Source organism: Meleagris gallopavo, chromosome 9 (assembly GCF_000146605.3).
Source record: "Meleagris gallopavo isolate NT-WF06-2002-E0010 breed Aviagen turkey brand Nicholas breeding stock chromosome 9, Turkey_5.1, whole genome shotgun sequence".
NCBI classification, from domain to species: Eukaryota; Metazoa; Chordata; class Aves; order Galliformes; family Phasianidae; genus Meleagris; species Meleagris gallopavo.
Window position 1 is genome coordinate 13,813,588 of NC_015019.2, and position 20,701 is coordinate 13,834,288.

Below are 20,701 nucleotides of genomic sequence, written 5' to 3' on the forward strand. Positions count from 1 at the left end.
AAAGTACTTTGACAGTAAATATTCAGCATTATATTTCCATTTGCTAGCAATTTGCTTTCTTATTGCCTCCTATTATCCTGTCTGTTCAATGTTCTGTTCAGCTCTGGGGACCCCAGCATAAGGACACTGATCTGTCGGAGTGGGTTCAGAGGAGGCCACTAGGATGACCAGAGGGCTGGAGTACCTCTCCTTATGGAGACAGCCTCAGACAGTCGGGGTTGTTCAGATTGAAGAAGAAAAGGTTCTGGAGAGATCTTATTAATGGCTTTCCAGTTACTTAAAGGGGGCCTAAAACAAAGCTGGGGAAGGACTCTATCAGTGAGGGTAGTGACAGGACAGGGGAATGGTTTTAAACTAAAAGAGGGGAGATTTAGATTAGATATTAAGACGTTCTTCACAATGAGGGTAGTGAGGCACTGGCAGAGCTGCCTAAAGAAGCTGAAAATATCCCATCCCTGGGGGTGTCCTAATGCAGGTGGGATGGGGACTTGGGCAACCTGGTCTAGAGGAAAAAATCACGGTCCATGGCCAGTGGGTAGAACTAGATCATCATTAAGTTCCCTTTTAATCCAAACCATCCTATTTCTTTCTTCTGTCCCATCAATCATCACCTGACACCACGCGTGCACACACACACACCCACACACCAATCCACCCATCCACCTGAGGACAGTAACAAGATCTTGCCTTTCTAACATATATGCATGTATTTGTATCTTTCTGCAGGTAGCAAAGTATCTCAGTATGGGGGAATTCAAAAGGCTTTTTATTCGCTTTGCCACAGCATCCCTCAGAAGAGCTCACTCTTTTGCTGGACGTCTAAAATATTCTGAATAATCATAACCTGTTAACTGAGCTTTCACAGATTTAGGTAGGATTTTTTCAGTGGATTACAGGCAGCTGAGTTGGAAAACTTGTACTTACAGGAGGCCCTTGTAAACCTGGAAAACCTGGACTGCCTGGGAACCCACGTTCTCCCTGAGGGTTGAAGATAACAATTAGCCAAAAAGCAAAACGAAACATAACAAAAACAGATAAACAAAAGGTTACTGAAAAGCCCAGTTTCATTGTTAGCTAGCAATTGCAATAATCTGTAGGTTAAATGGTTTGCAAAAATCACACTGTGACTGAAACAGAGCTTTCCAAATTCATATATTTCAAACCTCCAGGCAAGCAACTGTAATGCAGAGAGGGATAAAGCACACAGTGCTAAAGATCAGCTTCTCAAAAAGAAAGATCATAAAGTGAAGCTAAGCAACACGTTTGAATAAAATCAATCCCTTCCAACAAGGACACTGAGTCAGTATTTCAAGGTATTATTATTAAAAAGTAATAATTAAAACGTCCCACTGTTTTGTGGTAAGTTTTCCGTGGTAGCAAGAGTCTACTACAAAGATTATAGCATATTATTCTAATTATGACACATTCCTCTGTTGTCAATCAAAAAATTAAGTACTGGAAGAAGTACCAAAGAAGTTAACAATGATGCCTGCAGAGTACTAATGCTGTGATGAACAGTTGCTGCTTTAGATATCAGGTCATGACCTCTTGTCTTGGATGCAAGCCTGTGAATCACTCCAGAATTACATGCACAGCTCAGTAACTTTAAGTATCACAATAAATTAAACTCACTGGCCATGATCAGAAAAACAGAAGCTCTTTATCACATTATTGTTGTAGTGTTTAGAATTTTAAAGGAATTCCACCTTTGTTCCATTGCAGCCTGGGATCCCCTGAGGTCCTGGTGGCCCATCTTGTCCTGGTAAACCCTTTGAAGATGAAAACAGAATAGAACAGTTAGTTCACAGGATAGCCTTCTGGGCCAGAAAGACAAAATGGATCAGTTTCATATCTATATAGCCCATTCTTACTCACAGGAAGTCCTGGTGTTCCTGGAAATCCTGGAAGCCCTGGTGGTCCCTAAAAGGAAATTAACCATGAATGTTTTAAACAGTATGGTGCCACTGGATATATAAAAGGAATTACAGAAATACTAAAAGAAACCTATAACAAAAAAAGAAACAGAATCATCTGTAAAATCAGAATGTCATACTGGGCAGTCATCAAGGTTCTAACATTTCTTTCAGGGGAATAACATAAAAACAGAGAAGACCATGCAGAACAACTAAGATAATAGTATGCAGACATACAGAGGGAAAAAAGCAACAACTCATGGTACAAAAGAAGACCATGTACCACTGAAGACAGTGATGCATCAATTGTTGCCAGCTGAGGAGACTGACAAAAAGAAGCAAATTCACAAAAAGTAAAGGGCTTCCAGACAAATTAATCTCTCACATATTGACTTGGCATACTAATATAACATATATATACTATTGGGATTACTCTCCTTTATGGCTTTATGAAAAATCATATAAATAATACATAAGATTCTGTACCATAATAAATTATTGCAGTAATTAATTGTATTACTTACACAATCTTAGATTATTTATATAAAGTAATAAAATCTTTTCTACTTGATAGATACATTACTCTCCTTAATTACTCTTTCCTCCCAAAATCACTTCTGTGAGGATCCCGTCTCATACCTAGCTTGACCCATAATTCCAGTATATCACTAGAAAAAGGTACCAATACTTACTCTGACTCCTTTGGGGCCAATAGGTCCTGGAAGTCCATCATCACCCTAAGAAAAAACACAACAAAAACCAAAACCACACCAACAAAACAACATTCAAGTTTGCAATCATTTTGTTCTATCAAAGTAAACCATGTGATAAAAGTTACTTTTAATTTTTATAACAAGATGGCTAACAGTTACATAAGTTATCACTTTCTGAGTAAAAAGGTTCAAAATAATTTCATTTTTGGCATTGGATCTCACATTGAAAACTGTTTGTTGCAGCTGATAAGCCACAACAGAGGAAATGGTTATTTCTCAAAGTTATTTCAGCTTGCACAGGAGCAGACACTTTCTGCTTTCTTCCATCAAATATACTGCAGTGACCTCTTGTGGGCAACACAAGATAGAAAACATTAAACTTCATAGTAAAAGGCCAAGAAGAAGGGTATTATTAGAATAAAAACACAATCGTGGCTTCTAATAGAAGACCCTTTTCTTGTTTCTCTGTTGTTATATGTTAGTTTTCTCTCTCTCAGCATAGCCTTTTGATTATTCTTATCACTTACCTACTATTTTTTTCCCCTGATTGCTATGCTTCTGTTAGTTTAAATTATGGGTACTTCAGATCCTGGATAAGCTTATATATATATTAAATATAAATGCATTCAGAGAAAGGCATTTCAACATTTTAATAGTATAGTATACCATCTGAACAAGGTAATGTAATTCAGTAGCAAACAAAAACAAACTAAAACTGCAGGGAACACAAGGAACATTCCCCAGCTGTCTCTGCAGAGCTCAATGATGTCTTCATTTGCATCACCCCACCCAAACCCAGCCCAAGAATGTCACCAGGTGCAAACCCTAGTTTGCAGTACTGCCCAACCTGGTGGGGCCCCTCCAGGAGCTGAACACCACTCTTATCAGTAAACCAAGTAATGCATTACTGCAAGCAGCAATACAGCAACATCACGGCGCCTTGCCAAACCTGTTCTCTGACCTTAGCAACAGTCCTAGGGAAAGGATACAAGTGCACGTACAGTGTTTGCAGGCACATGTAGGTGAACAACAGGAAACTTAAAGCAACATTCTTATGGTTGACTGTTTCAAACAATTTAACATATCCTAACCTGGTATACTACCTAGAGAAGATTTTTACTAGTAAGCTGATGATAATCAAGAATTCTGGAATGATTTGGGACCAGCAATACAAGCAAGCTAACACTACCTAGCATTTCCATCCTGTCCAAGTGAATTGGGACTTACCTTTGCACCTCTGGGACCAGGAGGCCCTTCTGGGCCTGGGAACCCAGGCAGACCTGGCTGTCCTTCCAAGCCTGGGAATCCCCTTTCACCCTACAAAAAGGATATGTGCAGATAGTAATATGACAAAAGCATAGATACTTTTGAAGAAATTCATAAAATAAACTATTTTTCTGCATTTCAGTAGGAAGTTATCATACAAACTCTAACAATGCAATTATATATCTCACCAGCTTAGCTACAGAAATTCCTGTACACAGGCACTGCTTTTACCTACACCCCTTAAACAGGTTTCATAGATGTTCATCCACTATTTAAGCCACCTATTGACAGTAACATTTCAACAGCAACTCTCCTGGGCTGATAATTTCCATAGAACTCTCCCATCTTCCTTAAAAGCATAGCTTTGTTAGTCATCAGGTCTCTCCTGAAAACTCAGCTTCCACTGCAATACCTACAGAAATGCTCAGATAGGTATGGACTGCTGCTATACTGTGCTGTTTATCGTCATTTCACAGATATAAGATTAGTCTTTGTTATATACAAGTAACTGAGATTGTGGCCGTGCACTATAGGTTAAGCACTATTTAAAGACAGAATATAATGATGGTTCCAGTTTTAAGTGCTTACAATTTAAATCAAGAGAAACAGAGATAACACCAAAATAACATTTCTTATCCCTTTTACCTCATACCTCATGCTAAAATTCTAACCTCCCAAGCAGCAACTATATTTCAGTGAATATTTATGCAGTGATTAGCCATGACAGCTCAGTGTAACAGATACACCTCTGCCATACACCATGGTATGTCCCTCTGTAAACTGTGTTACAGTGTGCTGCTTTCCTGCAGTTTCAGGATGTTCACAGCTGCAAATTCAAAAAATATTTACTTTTATTTCTTCTATACAATAGATTCATTAAAAAAATCAATAAATATTAAGGTTACAATCGGTAAAAAAAGAAGTTAGGAAATACCAGAATTGGTGTGCCTTTTTATGCACACAGGTTATTGTATACTCTTCAATTACATCAATTTTTATTTCCTACAGCTCTACCAACCAGCAAATATACAAGCTTACCTAACAAGCAATTGCTCAGCATTATTCCTTATTGCTTTACAGATACCTGCAAGGCAACTTACATAGATTTACCCAAATTACTTTTTCACAGCTCCAGGAACTGCCAACAAAAGAGAGGCCTGAGCTCATTGTTGCATTCTAACAAGCACCTTATAATCTCCAGGTTTGAGCTGTGCAGTCCTCTGTGCATTCTTTAATTCATCTTGAAGTTTCATTTTCTTGTACCACTTCAGCAAAAATTCAAAGAGCAGCTCCTGTATCTACTGCCTGTCAATGTGTCAGCTATGGTGTTCCCTAAAGAACTGGGAGGCCCTGCCTAGATCTCCTCAGCCAGGGGAAGGAACTGAACCAGGAATTTCATATCTTCAAGAGGACAATGTAGGCAAAGAACTGAAAATTGGAGATTTCAAGACAGCAGAAGCATCTACTTGCAGCCTTGAATGCAATATGCGAAAGGTAAAATCATGGCTTTGCTCACCTCCCTTCTACTTTCCATACCATCTCTATGCTGATTTTAGTTACCCAGTAGGATAGCAGGGTTAAGAATTACTCTTAAATTCTAATTTTATCACTGCACTACTTCAGCAGGTGCTCTGCATTCCACTGCAGAGAAGAAACTAGCAGTTACATTCAAAACACTTACAGAATGTGTTGATCAACAGAAAAAAAAAAAAACAACAAAAAATAGTAAGAGTAGCAGGGATTCTCTTCACGACCTCTACTCTGCTGCTTGCAATACTGCTTGCTTGGAAAACAAGAAAGTCCTTTGGATTATGGCTTTAATGTTGTGTGCCAAACATGAGTTGTAACTTTAGTTCTATACACAATGAGATTCAGATAAACTTCTTGGATAAGGATTATTATCTGGTCTGCTAACCTTCGTTCCTCTATTAAAATGCAAAACTATTACTTTTTTTCTTGTAGATCACGTATTGCTCTTTTACACAGGACAGGTATCTTTTTTCTCCCATGGAATGCTGATTAAATACAAATTCAGGATAGCTTGAATTTGGCAGTGCCTTTTTGCATGTGGAACTCCAGGCTCTTCTTTCACGTGGAGCTATAGTGGTGATGCTGCTTCCCTTGAAATGCAAGACTGCAGAAATGTTATAAGCTCAGGCCCAGATATGAAAGGGTTAGCATGTCCCTGAAGGAGAGAGAAGGAGGAATTTGGGAGTGCCCAATAAGGAAAACATCAGGCAGAGCCAGACTTGGAAACAAGCTCTGGCAAGAACAGTCTTTGCACACTAAGGAAATACTCACATAGGAGAGGCATGCCAGATGCATCAGGTACAAGCTAGGCTACACAATGTCTATTAATGTTACATTGGACACATGTCATGTTTTTGTTAGAGAAAGTGACATCTGCAAATGGATACTAGAACAAACTTTTAGCAGAAGGTTGGCCTTCCATGTCATCTGCTGCTGACAGATGGTTCTCTAAAGTGCAACTGCTCTGAGGTGTCCACTCTGAACAGTCACCTAACTGGCAAGCCACAGCCTTTAAAAGTGAAAGAGGAAACTAAGTCAAACAGTTGAAAGAAATATTGGAGGCAACTGTGAAAATAGGATTTTCTAAGTCTAATTTCTTCTTCTAAGCTTTGAAAGTGAACAGTTACAATGTGAGCATTACGTGAGGAAATCGTCAGAGCAATGCCAGGGGAGTTGCCAGCAAATGACACTCAAGACAACCAGATGAAGGACTAGATTTGGAAACTGCTAAGGAGTTGCACCAAATGCTTCCTGAGGGAGCTGTACCAAACCAGATACAGAGGAAAGACTGGGGCTATAATCACTACTTCTCTAACCAGTTTTTTATCCGAAATGACCGCTGAGGGAGAAGCCAACCTGATCCAGCTCTGGAATACAGATGTCAGGAGATTTTTTTTTTCCCCCAACAACTGTTTTCTTTTCCAGTGTTGCATAAAAGGATTCCCTAAGTGAGAAGAGTTTTCAGATATGGCTTGTTCTTATTCCAGACTTTCCGGAGTTTCTTACTGTACATCTTGCATATAGGGTACTGTATGCAGCAAGACTCAGATGCTATAATGCTGAATTTGTTAGGGAAAAGTTCCTGTGTTTCCTTGCAAGCACATATTGAAACAGAAAAGACTTATTTAACACCTTTCCCCTAGTGTCAAAGCTAGTAAAAGGACACTATGTTGTTTGGAGTGAGGTTGAAGTCTCTAGGTAACATGCACTATATTTTATTACAGATGCAAAAACTGCCAGTCTTGCCAGCCTGTTCTTCTTGAAGCAAAGAAAAAACAACCACAAGAAGTAAAAATAGAAACAAGAAAGTCTGAATATTTTTTGCTTCAGACTTGATGCTATAAATAAACAAAATAGCAAAGGTTTAGGTCAGCCCAGACCTCATCTTCCAGTCCTAGAGGACAGGATTCCATAGCAGAATAAAGATTCATCAGCTATAAGCCATCATTACCTTCTGGGAATGGGCAAGGAGTCGGATCCTGATCTCAGTGATAAATTCACAGTAGTTCCAATGCAATTGCCCTCAAGCAGTTACACAGATGTGGCAGAACTGTCAACTTACAAGCTTGAACACAAATGTTGCTTGAGAGATGAGAATTAAAAACATTTACAAAATAACCTAAGCTTATGCTTTAAGTGACAGTTCCTATTAAAAGCACTAACAAATAGAACTATATAATCAAGGCCTTTCTCAAAAACCACACACATCAGCCAGCCATAAACATGAGCAGTGTTGAAGACAGTTTAATTCTGTGGTAGAGTACAATGAAAAAAATTCACTCTAGCATAATTTGTATTCTTCAACACAGAGAATTTCTTCAGCAGATCTGCTTTATCTCCCAAAAGAAGTCACAGGGTCTGTAAACATCTCAGAATACAGGACAATGTTATTGCAGTTTGAGACATTATTTATGAAGCAAGTAATTATTCATGATAGTGACTGAAGTTTGAGAAGTTTCAATTTTTTCTTAGCTATTTTTATCCAGCAATGAAAACAGCTGAGTTTGTCACACCTGCACTATATTTTATTGTGATAAATGCCCAAGAAAATTGGAACCTTGCTTGATGATTTTACTGAATTGCCTCCTGAAATTCAGAGCTCCAAATACATATGTCAGAAGATTCCAAAAATAAGATTATTCTTTTTATTTGTTTTTGTAAGAGGCTACAGACTCCATGTATCCAAACTCTCTTCATAACTCAAGTATTACAAGTTTTTCTTGCCAGAATCCTGTGAACCAAACTCTTAAATTAGGAACTTGCCACAGGATTCTTCAGCACCTCTTATTTTATGATCAATAAACCCACTTATCTTGGCATCTTCTGAAGCCCTTTTTTTAAAAGGCCATAAATTAATCATACATTAAAAAAAGGGTGGCTTCTTAACTGGTTTGTTTAGCTTAATTTGAATGGGTAGCACTAAATAAGTATGATAATATAGAATAGCATAACATACTCCTAGTTATTTAGAAGTAAAACTGCACCTTAGATGATGTAAAAACAAAAAAAGCCCTGTAACGCCTCCCAACTTGAACCACATGTTTCTATCACAGCTAGAGACTTGGTTTTCAGTGAGATGACACACTGACAGCTCTAAACCCAAGCCTCAGAGAAGGAATGGGAATACCTTACTAGGGAGAGGTAGGAAAACATTTTAATAGCACTACTTTAAAGCAAAACCACAGTAATCTTGGAGAACATGCCCTGTTGGTGACCAAGATGCATGCAGTCTGCTTGCTGTAGTCCTTGCCTCTCAGTCATCATCAGCTGGAGCTGCACTGAAGCAGATTCATCTCATAAGTGCCAGGCAGCACTTATTTCAAACCCAATCATCATTCATTTCCTTAAGGAAGAATCAATTATTCACATGTAGTAGACAAGCACAAGTAATTCTTGTAAGCATCCATATATACCAGCTTAATCATTTGCTTTAATTTCCTGTATATAGCAGCTCAATTGTTTCCTTTGGTTTCAACAGGTTCTTGCCAGATCCAGTTCATTAAGCAGCAGCTTATTGCAAGCACAGGACAGAATGGATCTCAGCTGTTACCAGTTTTCTCTAACTTTTCTAGTAAATTATTTGTTTATTCATGATAACTATTAAACATGTTTTCCCCTATACTACACATTTTAATTGTTGAGTTTAGTAAGGTGAACCTGAACAGAAAACCTTCATTGCAATGATTTTTGTCAGTTATTTATGGGCTCCCCCACACCCTCCTCCCTTCCGCCCCCTTCCCTCCTCCCCATCCCCCCGCCAAAAAAAGACAACAAAACTTACAGGGCTTTGGTGCAACAGAAAACATATTACTGGTACAAATACTCAAGACAGAATCATTGATGGCATGAAGCAGTTAACTAAGAGCTGCAGTTCCCCAAGGAAAAATATGAAAATAATTTTCCTATTTGCAGTTCAATTTGTATTATTTTGTTAGAAATTGGATATCCTGAAAGGAACTCTAGAATACTTAGAAAGAAGGTTACTTCTGAATCTGCACAGGGACAAGTAGGCTCTGCAGAGCTGAACAAAGCAGCACTTCTTAGCTGACTTAATGCAAGTGGACAGCAACTTGGATGCAGAAGCTAGTTGCAGGTCCATAATGAAACAGAAGTGCAGGGCTCAGCTGAGTGCATTTGACAAGGCTTTTCCTGTCTTCCCAGTACATCATCAGGCTCCATACGCCTGACTTCCAGTAATCCTACAAGTACACTGTCACATTTCCAATGGAGAATCAAAGAGGGATGATTATTTAAACAGCTCCTTGCCTAATGCTGTTTATACGCCAATTAGACAAGGAACTATAGAGTTTGACTTCTGGTTCAGAGGTCACTACAGAAGGAAGCACAAATACCAAATGCTAAGCATCAGATACAAAGCAGAAGCCTGAAGCTTGTTGTGGGAAGTTTACACTCAACTGGTACAAAGATAATTTGCAAGAAAGTTAGGTTCAAGAGGTATCAGGCCGGAAAACCTGCATCAAATGTTTAAGTAACTGCTATGCTGTGATGGGTCAAGCCTCATCACCTGAGGACAGCTCTACATATCTTGCAACTATATGAGATTTTAGAAAAAGTTTAGGGCTGTGAAAAAAAAGTTAACAAAGCATTATGGACATCAGTGAGGGTCTTGTATAGCTCCCCAGAACCGAATGGTCAAACCAATCAATACACCAAATACTGGTGCCTTCATAATTGTAGGAAACTAATGTAATGGCATCTGTATGATCAAACCAGTTGCACAGGCAACCTATCACACCTAAAAGTGCAGGCTTTGCTTTTCATTTTCCACCATGATGGCCTGCAAGCTTCTGAAAGGCTGTTTAATAAAAATACAGAGGCCTGACAGACTTTTGCACTGTTTAACTCGACTTTGGTGAAGAAGGAATCCAAAGTTCTCAAATCTCACAGTAAGTCTTCCATTCTAAGAGTGGAAATCCGCATTGTGTGTCTACCACTTTAAGAAGTGGGTGCCAAAAACACTATGTTCCCATTATTATTTTATTTAGAAGGCCAGAAAACGTACTCCAAAGTTTTTGTATCTACACTTGCCAGATAATTTTATTTACTGAATTCACAAAATATCTGTGACTAATTCAGAAAACAGCTAACTGTACATCACAGATGGATTCTCCAAAGTTGCACCAGCTATGGTTGTATTAGGAATGTAAAGCCTACTGCTGGAATGCCCTCAAACCAAACCCAAAGTAGTCCTGTGACTGGTGTTACGATACATCCGGTTTAGCCACCTCTATTTGAAGGAAATGCACCAATGAGGTTGAAGTTTCAGCTAGCCCAATCAAACTCTAAACTTGCCATCAAGATGATGTTATTTTTTACTAGATACATATATCGTAAATATACTTGATGGACTAAAGTAAGTAAATGCCAAGGAATGACCTCATTTGTCTACAGCCATCTGGATGATAAGTACAGCACCATAAGTTGCTATGAGTTTTGGACATCTGCCCTCTTTAATCTCAGCCAATAATAAAATTCTGCAATAGCATAATATTGAATCAAGGCAGTAACTTAAGATTTTGCATCACATTTGTTCACTTGGTGTTATACTTGTTTATACAACTTCAAAATCACCTTTGAAATGTGTCAAATTAATCTAGAGCATTGAAGCCCTAAAAAAAATAATAATGAGTACGCACTATACCCTCTAAGGATAAATTTGTAAAACTGTAAGTAGTACCAATGGTAGAATCATGAATGGCTACATAAGAATACAGCAGGAGTGGAAGTCAAAGCTGTACAGAAGCAAAGGTCTGTGCATTAGTCAATCACATAAGGTATTCTTACCTTTTCTCCTTTAACTCCACTGCAATCACATTTGGTTAGAGATGTACACCCATGGCAAGCCTTTAAAGACATGAGAAAAGATTACATGTTGTGAATCACTGTAAGGCAGCATCAAGTCTGCAATACTACTAAAGTTATTCTAGAACATAAGCCTATAAAGTAGGTCACCTAGACCTTATATACACATTCACAGCATATACAGTCTACTGGAAACTTGATTAACTTTATTAAGAGACTTACACTTTTACACATTAGTTTCCTTAGCATTTTAATGTTTATTTTACTCAAGAACTATTTATTCCAGGACAAAGTAAAATGCAACCTATGACTAAAGAACATTAATAAAACGGGTTCTTCAGCACTTGTCACCACACTGACAGCATCCATTTATGGCTCTCACCAGTAGATGTCAGGTTTTGAACAAGAGTTTAACCAAGCCTTATTTATGGTAGTTATGGAAAGATCTGTAGTGCCTAATTAATTCATGCCTCCACAGCACAGTTACACAGAAGAGGTTTTAAAAAACAAACAAAAGACCACCCAGATGTCATCTAGTTGCATTCACACTCTACTGAGCATGACAAGTCAGCTAAAACGCTCCCTCACATAAGGGGGAGGCGAGAGGGTCTGGGAGGTGCATTGGTCAGAGGAGGGAGTTAAGGAATTTGATTCATAGCGATGCCAGACAAGTTCTTGATATCACATCTGCTCAGTCTGAATGCTCCCCAGCTCCAGCATGATACTCACTACAGTTCTGTGTTGACTTCAGAAGTGAGCAGACTGGTGTGCTTAAAAAAAAAAAGGGAGATGTGTGGAGGAAGAGAAACTTTATAGCATACATAAGACAGCAATCAATTCCCACAGCTCTTAATACTTAAAAACCATGACCAGCATTAGAAGATACTCTGCCCCAAATACTTGAGGATTTAATTTGTGCTGAGAACATGTGTAGCATCATAAATAAATTACAACACATAATTAACAGCTGAAAAAGCTGAGGGTTTGGGCTTCTCCACTCAACCTCAAATAACCTGCAAAGAACAGTATGTACAGAGAAAGTTTCAGCTGAGCAGGAGACGAGCCAGTTTGTCAGTACTCAATACACCCACACACCAATTCTAGCCCTCATTATCACAGAGACATGACCCATCACCTACCTGGCATTACTAACATCTTGGCTCTTAGCCTAAACACACTACGGAGCATCAGAATGAAGACAGCAAAGCAGCTTAATTCACCTGAAGCTACAGAAACCCAGGATAAATAAAGTATCCTGTTTCACAAGACACAGCTTTCAGCGCCGTCGCAGTAGTGCCACACAACAAAGCTAAGGCATATCTCCAAATCTTCAGCTTCTCTAATCAGGTCCTTGATTTGATGTATACAGAAATTCAAAATTCTCAGTTATCAGGAGATTATTCAGATGTTTCCTAAAGTGAAGATGAATCTTAGTAGTAGCCAGGTTAGGTTTTCAAAGATCAGACTAGACCCTGAATAACCAGGCTGACCTCATCACTGACTCCACTTGGAGCAGGGTGTTTGGCTGATGCCCTCCTGATGTCACCTTTCAGCCCAACTGACCTTCTGAACTCAGCATCAGATCCTTCTCACTTTCAGAAGTGTATTTTAAAAAGCAAGTTCAGCTTAAACTAGTTTTAGGGTTAATCTTGCTTTATTTAAAAGAGATCAACCTTAGCTACACATAATATTCCCTTGCCTCACAATACAAGACTAGGAGAAAGAAACAGCAGGTACTTATCGTGCATCAGTGTCAATGTCCTATTGCAAGGAGATCACACAGATCTACTTGAAGGTCTCTGCTGCCTCCAAGAGACAGGGGCAAAAATAAATCATCAGTAACTAGAAACACAAAGCTACACAGTGGGTAAAGCACAGTCTAAAACAATGCACCATCACAATGGCACAAAGCATAATAAAGATTTATTTAGGTTAAGGAACAGAGAGATTCATTTAGTCTTTCTCTTACATTTCGAACAATGTTTCCTACAGAAATTTTCCTGAGTCTTCATGTAAAAGAAAATAATTGGTCTGGATGTGGAAAGAAGAATTTAGAGAGGGAAGGTGAGAATATGTCCTTCACAAAACAAGATATTCACAAAATTTTGTAAAGATTTTAGATACAAACTCAGAAGAGTCTCTCTCCTTTGCCACTGATTCTCTAATTAAAAAAAAAAATCAGAAAACTCCATCGTTAGTGCTAACTCATCTTCAACACCAATCCTGCCAACGTGACAACTGCACGCAATGGATACAATCAATAAAGAAAAGAAATCATGGAATAAAGTACAGAAAGGATCACCCAAAGTAGGGCCACTTCAAGTAGGTCGCACAGGAACACATTCAGCTGTACCTTGAGCAGCTCCAGTGCTGGAGACCCACAGCCTCTCCAGGCCCTGATCAGGGGCTGGCTGCCTTCATGGTGAAGAGCATCCCCCAAATCTCACCAGTTCCTCATGATGAGTAGCCACTGTCTCAGCCTACACAGGGTAAGAGGAGCCTGGCTTTGACTTTACTGTACTCTTCCCTGAGAAGCAGGAAGACAACCCTAAGATTCTCCCCTTCCCTGATGCTTTTTTTTTTTTTTTCCTCTGAGGAAGAGAAAAGATTTTCCCAGTAGCTTCCCACATGTTGTGGGTAACAGCCTCTCAAATCTGAGTATGCTGAAACAAAGCAAAATGAGCTTTAAATCAGCTTGGTTGTGATACTTGTGCTGATTTTGATCTTTACAGAGCTGACAAAGTACGTATGTTTCTTGCATATGCAGGCAATAAATATCTGTGGATGTGATGCCAAAACAGAGTGCATCCTTTCCAATACGATGGCATTAAAGACTGTTTTTTTATTATGAGGGGTCTAAATAATCCTGTATGAAGTATTTTTAAGTGCTTCTCTCCTTAATTCAATTTTTAAAGTGATTTAATCAATATAGCTCCTACCATAAACCATAACTTAAAAAAAAAAAAACAACACCGCAAAACCTGTGACTGTCATCCGAAGTCATCTATATATCCAGACTGGATTCCTTATACTTTGAGGAGCCTCTTAACTTTGACAATTATCCTGTCTCAAAGAGTGATGTGTACTCACTGAACACTTTTTGATAGATTGCTTTGTATATCCAGCTGAGATCTTTTACTTGCAGGAAAGGAAAACAGTCTTTCCCAGACAGAAGTAACGGGAGGCTGAACAAGTCAGTAATCAGAAGCTCTCACCAAGCACTTGCTGTAATCAAATGGCAGCAGCTTTTGGCTTAAGCCCTGGGAAGATCTCTTTACCCACGAACTTATCAAGAAGCATTCCATCCACAGAGTCACTTATCTCCCTGTACAAAAGCAGTAGTTTGGCAGATTGTATTTTTTAATCTGTATTATTATTATTATTATTTTTTTTACCTCCACCACATCAATGCTTTTGAACTGAACAGTTGAAAGAGAAAAATCCCTGAGAATTTGTCCTCTATCAAGATTGACTCATGCCATTTCTGGGTCATACAGCAATTTAACAAAGACTAAAGTCAAAAGTGTCAGCAGTGTAAAACAAAACACTCAAGAGCTTGCAATCTGTTCTAAATGAGAGCTTGCTTCTTGTTTAGACTTTTCAATAGTCTCAAGGCCTTTTTTCCTTGTGAAAGCAGGCTGAAGAACTGTACTACAGGAGAACACGTACTGCATAACAAGCCAGTACAAGTCTGAAAGCAACTCAGTAGAAAGAGGATTCTGATATCACAGATTTAATTATGTATCTCACATTAATGCAAAGTAAATAAATAAATAAATAAATGTAAATGAATCCAAGCTGCTTACTATGAGTAGAAGTGCTTGGAATCTCTCCTTCATATAAGCAGGAAGTTTGAGGAGAGCAAATAGGATGACTACAGCATTGAAATCCCAGAAAAACCTACTTTAAGACCAAGATTTGGATTACTTCTGTCAGCGGTTTGCTCTGTTAGAATTTACCATCACTAGTTCAGGCAATTAAGTGACTGGCTGTGTTTCCAGGCCTCACACTTCAGTGGAACTCAAAAGTTACATTTGGTTTATTTGTTACACGTCAGAGAAAGTGAGAAGGCCACCTGCCTTGGATCGGACAGCAGCCTTCAGCAGCTTGGAGCAGCCTTCAGCAGCAGCTCGAGTCCTAGCTCTGCTCAATATGATGCACATAACTTCAGGTGACAGGAAAGGTAAGAATATTTCTGAATATGTGAGCTGGAATAGTGAGCTGGGGGTAGATTATAAGGAGTGGGTCGTGATCTTCACAACAATTAAATCTTTTAGTTTTCAGCCACAGGAGGATGGACAAGGAATGGATGCAGCTTGTAAGAAATGACTGAAACAGTGGAGGTTTGCTTCTTGCCTACTGCTTTCCCATCAACACCCCCCTCACCACATACCTGTAAGGATGGACTCACTATCATTTCCATTTCTTTTGCTGTTACTAGTGCGTAGCAAGACATAATCAAGGAGTCTAATTAATCTAGCCAAGTTTAGCTAATCCTTTCGTTGGATTTTCCTGACAGCTTCTACCCCATTGAACTAGTGTGTGGAGAGCAAGTTCTTTTCATTAGTATATAAAAGGAGGGATGGTATTGGTTTTCTGGTCAAAGGATAATTCTTCCAGGACAAGCTTGGTCTTTTGTGCCTTACATGAACTGAGGAAAACCGCTTTGTGCCACCAACAGAATGGTGTTTAAGTTTTAAATTCTTTAAATTGAAATGCAAACTTAAAAAAAAAAAAAGTACACATTTGAAACCTCAGTCAATTCTTACTCTTGGCCACATTTGTAACTGACAGCGTAGCAAAATGAATAAGCCTAAGTTATCCCCAAGATTTGTTTCAGCTGAAAACCTGCTTTAAGCATTAGGTACACTGCCCTCTTTTCTCAGCAGGCCTAGAGATGTTAGTCACAAGGCAACTGCAGCACAGCCCACTCCTCCCACCTCCCATTCACAACCACATCGGCCAAAACATTTCAGAGAACAAAAAAACCCAAACACACACAAGGTAGATAAATGTTATTCCTGGAAAGAACAACAACTGGGGACTTCCTAATAGTAGTAGTCAATAAAAGATTCTCCTAAGTTATAGGGGACTGGTCAAACGTTCAGTTCAATTAACCTGCTCATAAGCAATCAGAATCCGAGTAACAGCACAGTTAAACAATACCTCAGCTTCGGATTGTTGAGCTTTGAAGTGATTTACCATCACATACACCAGCTGCAGGAAAGTTACTCGGCAGCAGGGAGAGAGCAGATGGAGGGCACATCTAAAAACCCACAAGCTGAAGCATGCATTAGTATTTAAGCAACATATTAGGTACTTCAACATGCAGTTATTTAACAATATTCTAATGCTCTTTCCACTGTAAAAATTAGAGATGAAAAGGGATGATGCTGGTCATGTAATAGTACTTGAAGTTTACAAATCAGAAATTAATAATCAAGAGAAGGAGGTGTAAATTCTTACAGAAGCACAGATAGTGAATCAATAAGGTGCCTTTATAAACAATTGAAAGTGTTCTGACGTGACAAACACTGCTCACAAATGAATTCTCAATCCAGATCAAACAGTTGGAGAAGAGAAAGCACAGCCTGAGCATTTACAAACTGACTAATTCCCTTGCTCCAGCATCCTCTTTACACATTCTTTTATTAAGAATTTCCTGTGCGATTCTCCCTCTCATTGCTAAAGTAGCACGGCAGCATTACTTTACCTACCTAGAAGCACAGTTTCCATCAACAGACTATATGTTCTCTCTTGGCAGCTCAGCTCAGGTGGCAGCAAGAGGTCAAGCAAGAGTTGCAAATAGATAGTGGATATCCACTGCTTTTAGCTGCTGTGCTGGCCTTGCAACACACTAAGCCTCTCCTTACCACTTAGAGGAGCCACAGCACGCACCATCTGTTTGTGCATGAGATTAACATGCACAAGCCAGCTTCACAAGCAGGTGTCCTGAAGAGAACCATCATTATCTGACATCCCTGTACCATAAGCCACTTTGCAGGCGAGAAGAGCCTTCCAGCAGCAAAGAGACGCACTGAAGTCACTGAAATGAAATTTTGCCTAGGAAAAATTGGCCAACATTTTAAAGCAAATTTAAAAGTTTATAACACACTTGGATCACAGGAGCATGCCGAACTGTGGATCAGTACTGCAGCTGGTGAGGAGCAGCAGAGAGCAGGCAGCAAAAGCTACATAAATAGATGATATGCACTCAAGCCATGCAAAGCAGCAGTTGCAGTTTATCTCAGTTGCAAGGAAGTGTACGAACAACAGAGATGGTTCTGCAAGGCTGGCACGTCTGCAAGTCGTTCCACTACCTGCAGTAGGCTTAAATCTTCAGCAGGTAATCAGTGGGCGTTATTGATAGCTATAATTGCAGCTTCAGGATGGACACACCACAAGGTACTTCAGGCTTATTCTTCCCCTTTCTTCCACCTGCTGCAAAAAGCACGTGCTCCTCATAGTAAGCGCCACACTGATCATTCAGCAACCTCCGTTTCAATCCTCTTGCTCCAGTATTTGCCAGCAAAGCACAACTAGCTATTCTTGTTAGCAAGCTAACCAGGTAATAAAAATTAAAGGCAGTGCAACTACCTTTGGAGAGCAAAGAAAAGAAAGAGCTGAATGGAATACTGTCTTGCATTCTGATAGCCTTATCAAGTCCCACAAAGCCCACAGTCAAAAGAACAAGAGGCACATCAAATCTCTCAGGTTCTCATCCAGCATGCCTCATCCTCACAAGCTTTTTTAGAGCCAAAGAGAAAGGGGATCTGGGAGAAATTGTGTAAATGTTATTAGACTAAAATCCATGGATTTGAAGTCTTCTACTGCAAGAAACAGTGACATAGGACTTCACAGTTGAAGGTCTATCTCTATACCACATACAAAGGAAAATAAATGTATTTCCTGGACCTGCTAGAATACCCAGATTACCTCAGATGCATACAACTGTAACAGCCAAGAATCAGTTTCACAGCATCTTGCAGCTTGTCAAACTGCTGTGCTTACTACACACTTCCACATGAATCCCAGTGTCTTATAAGTCATGACCAAAAGCAGATGAAGTTGATAATAGTTATTTCCACAGTAGATACTGCAACTTCCTGTCAGACAACTGTAGAAGAACTTTCCTAGAAGGAAGCTTAAATGCAGTGGGACAGGTTCTGCATCACACAGCTCTTCCAGCTGCATCACTGCCCAACCACCACTAACATCATCCTCAGCATTCAAACTCAACAGCTTACTCAGTTAAGAATGTAAGAATATTTTAATGCTAGCGAAAAAGGGAACACAAATAGTGGATATTTTAACTTACTGACAACAAGACCAACTCTGCTGTTAGATACTGATTAAAAGCAGTGAACTCAACATCCAGAAAAGTAGTTCACAGTATCACAGAATGTCAGGGACTGGAAGGGACCTAAAAAGATCATCTAGCCCAATCCCCCTGCTGGAGCAGTTGCAGATGTCTTTGCCTTATGAGGAAGGTTACAGCACTTGCCCTGCTGCAGCTACACAGAGGTCTCAAATTGAGCTATTTATATCTGTGTTTATAAATGAAGGAAAAACCCAGCCTTGACATTCCACAAAGACAGACTAACCTTGATTTTGGTGGTGCTCCTGAAGAACATATATTTATTAGCTTGCTAAGATCTGTGTAACAGGATACCTACACACTTACCTAGCTAAAGATTTGCTGCTCAACCATGTCAAAGATTTCACCATTTATCTTCAGCAAGTATAGCTTTCCTTTCACTTGCCTAGACATGAATATAACTGAGAAACAAAAGGTTTTGTGGGAGTTTGACAAGCAGAGTTAAAGCTGCTTTTGTGAGTTCTAATTATGATTCCCAGATACACACTCTTTGGGCTTAACGAGAGCACAAGCCTCCAGATCAAAAGTTTATTGCTCAAATCTGTGCAAGTCAGCTACAGCAGCACAAGCCACTGCAGTCCCAGATTTCAGATGGCCACTCTTTTCTCTCTGCACTGTATGAGGGCTGCTCTGAAAGTAATGCCTCCTGCTTTATGATGGTGGCTCACTATATCAGAGGTAGATGTTAGTACGGCAGTAGGGGCTGAACCTTCCCACCAATATCCCATTACACTTTATTGCTGCGTGACAGATGGCAGCAGAGGGGCAGTCTGATAGAATGGTGTCTGACATGGAAGTAAGGATGAAGCAAAAGGGTGGAACTGAATTCCTCCATGATGAAAACACAGCACTCACTGACATTCATCAGCACTTGCTGAATGGAGACCTCACTGTGCTCACATCCACTGTTAGAGGTGGGCAGTGTTTAAGCAGTGATGACAGCAACCTGAAAGATAAGCAATGCTCTGGATGGCCATGCACAACTGTCAACATGAAATGAAGAGATTTTCAACCAGCTCAACTGCTCAAATTAGCACACAACTAAGGAACTGTGTACAGAGCTGAATATCAGCTTCAATGCATTGGAAACAATAGTGACAATGTTGGAATATTACAAAGTTTGCTCCAGGTGGGTCCCATGAATGCTCATGCTTTCATAACAGAACAGAAAGACACCGTATACAAGTTTGTCAGGGCTTACTGAACCAATATGAGATGAAGATCACAGTTTCTTGGATTGCACCAGTGCTGCTGACAAGATGTCGTATCAACATTAAGAGCAGCATCAAAACGGCAGTCCACAGGGCAGCAGTGTGTGATTCCCCATCAAAGAAAAAGTTCAAGGCACAGCCCTCAGCAGGTTAAGTGATGTGCACTATATTTTGGGATAAGAAAGGGGTGATCCTTCTGGATGTCCTAGAGCCCTGACAAGCCATCATTACACTGACTAAGCTGAAAGCTTGAACATCCTGGGTCAGGCCAGAAAAAAACAACCTTTCTCTTGCACCATGGCAACACCAGGCCCAGTACCTGTTTGAAGAACATGGAGTACATTGCTAGTCTTGGCTGTGTCCTACCACAGCCACCATACAATCTTTTTTACTTCCATCTGTTTGGGCCAATGAAAGGCGAACTGCATGGGCAACATTTTCTAGCAATGACACCATCATAGCAGTTGTGAAACAGCAGGTCACCTGCACTGATGCAGATTTTCACAAGTGAAGCATTCAGGCTCTTATTCACGGCTGGTGAAAATGCACAGCTAATGGTGGTGACTATGTTGAAAAGCTGTTTTGTAGCTGAGAATTTGCTCTACCAAATAGCTGTTGTGTTCTTTGTACCTGTTGTGGTTTCCATGGAAATAAATAGGAAACATCACTTTTTGAGCAACCTACCTATTAACAAGCAGTAACATTTCTAAAGCAAAATCCAAATTTGAAGTGCATCATTACACACCCCATTAACTAATCACTTCCCTCAATTCATCTGGCTAAACATAGTAAGAGAATAAGCATCATGGTATAAAACCTAAGAGTCAAAGCACATGTTTGTAGAAGTTCTTGACCAACTTTTTTTTT

At 39.6% G+C, this 20,701-nt stretch overlaps 1 protein-coding gene across 1 annotated transcript in view; it reads right to left on the reverse strand.

Moving 5' to 3' along the window:
- COL4A5 (collagen type IV alpha 5 chain) overlaps positions 1–20,701 on the reverse strand; it is a 73,509-nt gene that overhangs the window by 38,389 nt on the left and 14,419 nt on the right. Inside the window, exons 3-8 of the mRNA XM_031554735.1 lie at positions 11,228–11,287; positions 3,854–3,943; positions 2,606–2,650; positions 1,876–1,920; positions 1,707–1,769; positions 925–978 (exon numbers count right to left, since the gene is read on the reverse strand). Of these exons, the coding sequence (XP_031410595.1) occupies positions 925–978; positions 1,707–1,769; positions 1,876–1,920; positions 2,606–2,650; positions 3,854–3,943; positions 11,228–11,287 (357 nt within the window). The remainder of the gene's footprint in view (positions 1–924; positions 979–1,706; positions 1,770–1,875; positions 1,921–2,605; positions 2,651–3,853; positions 3,944–11,227; positions 11,288–20,701) is intronic.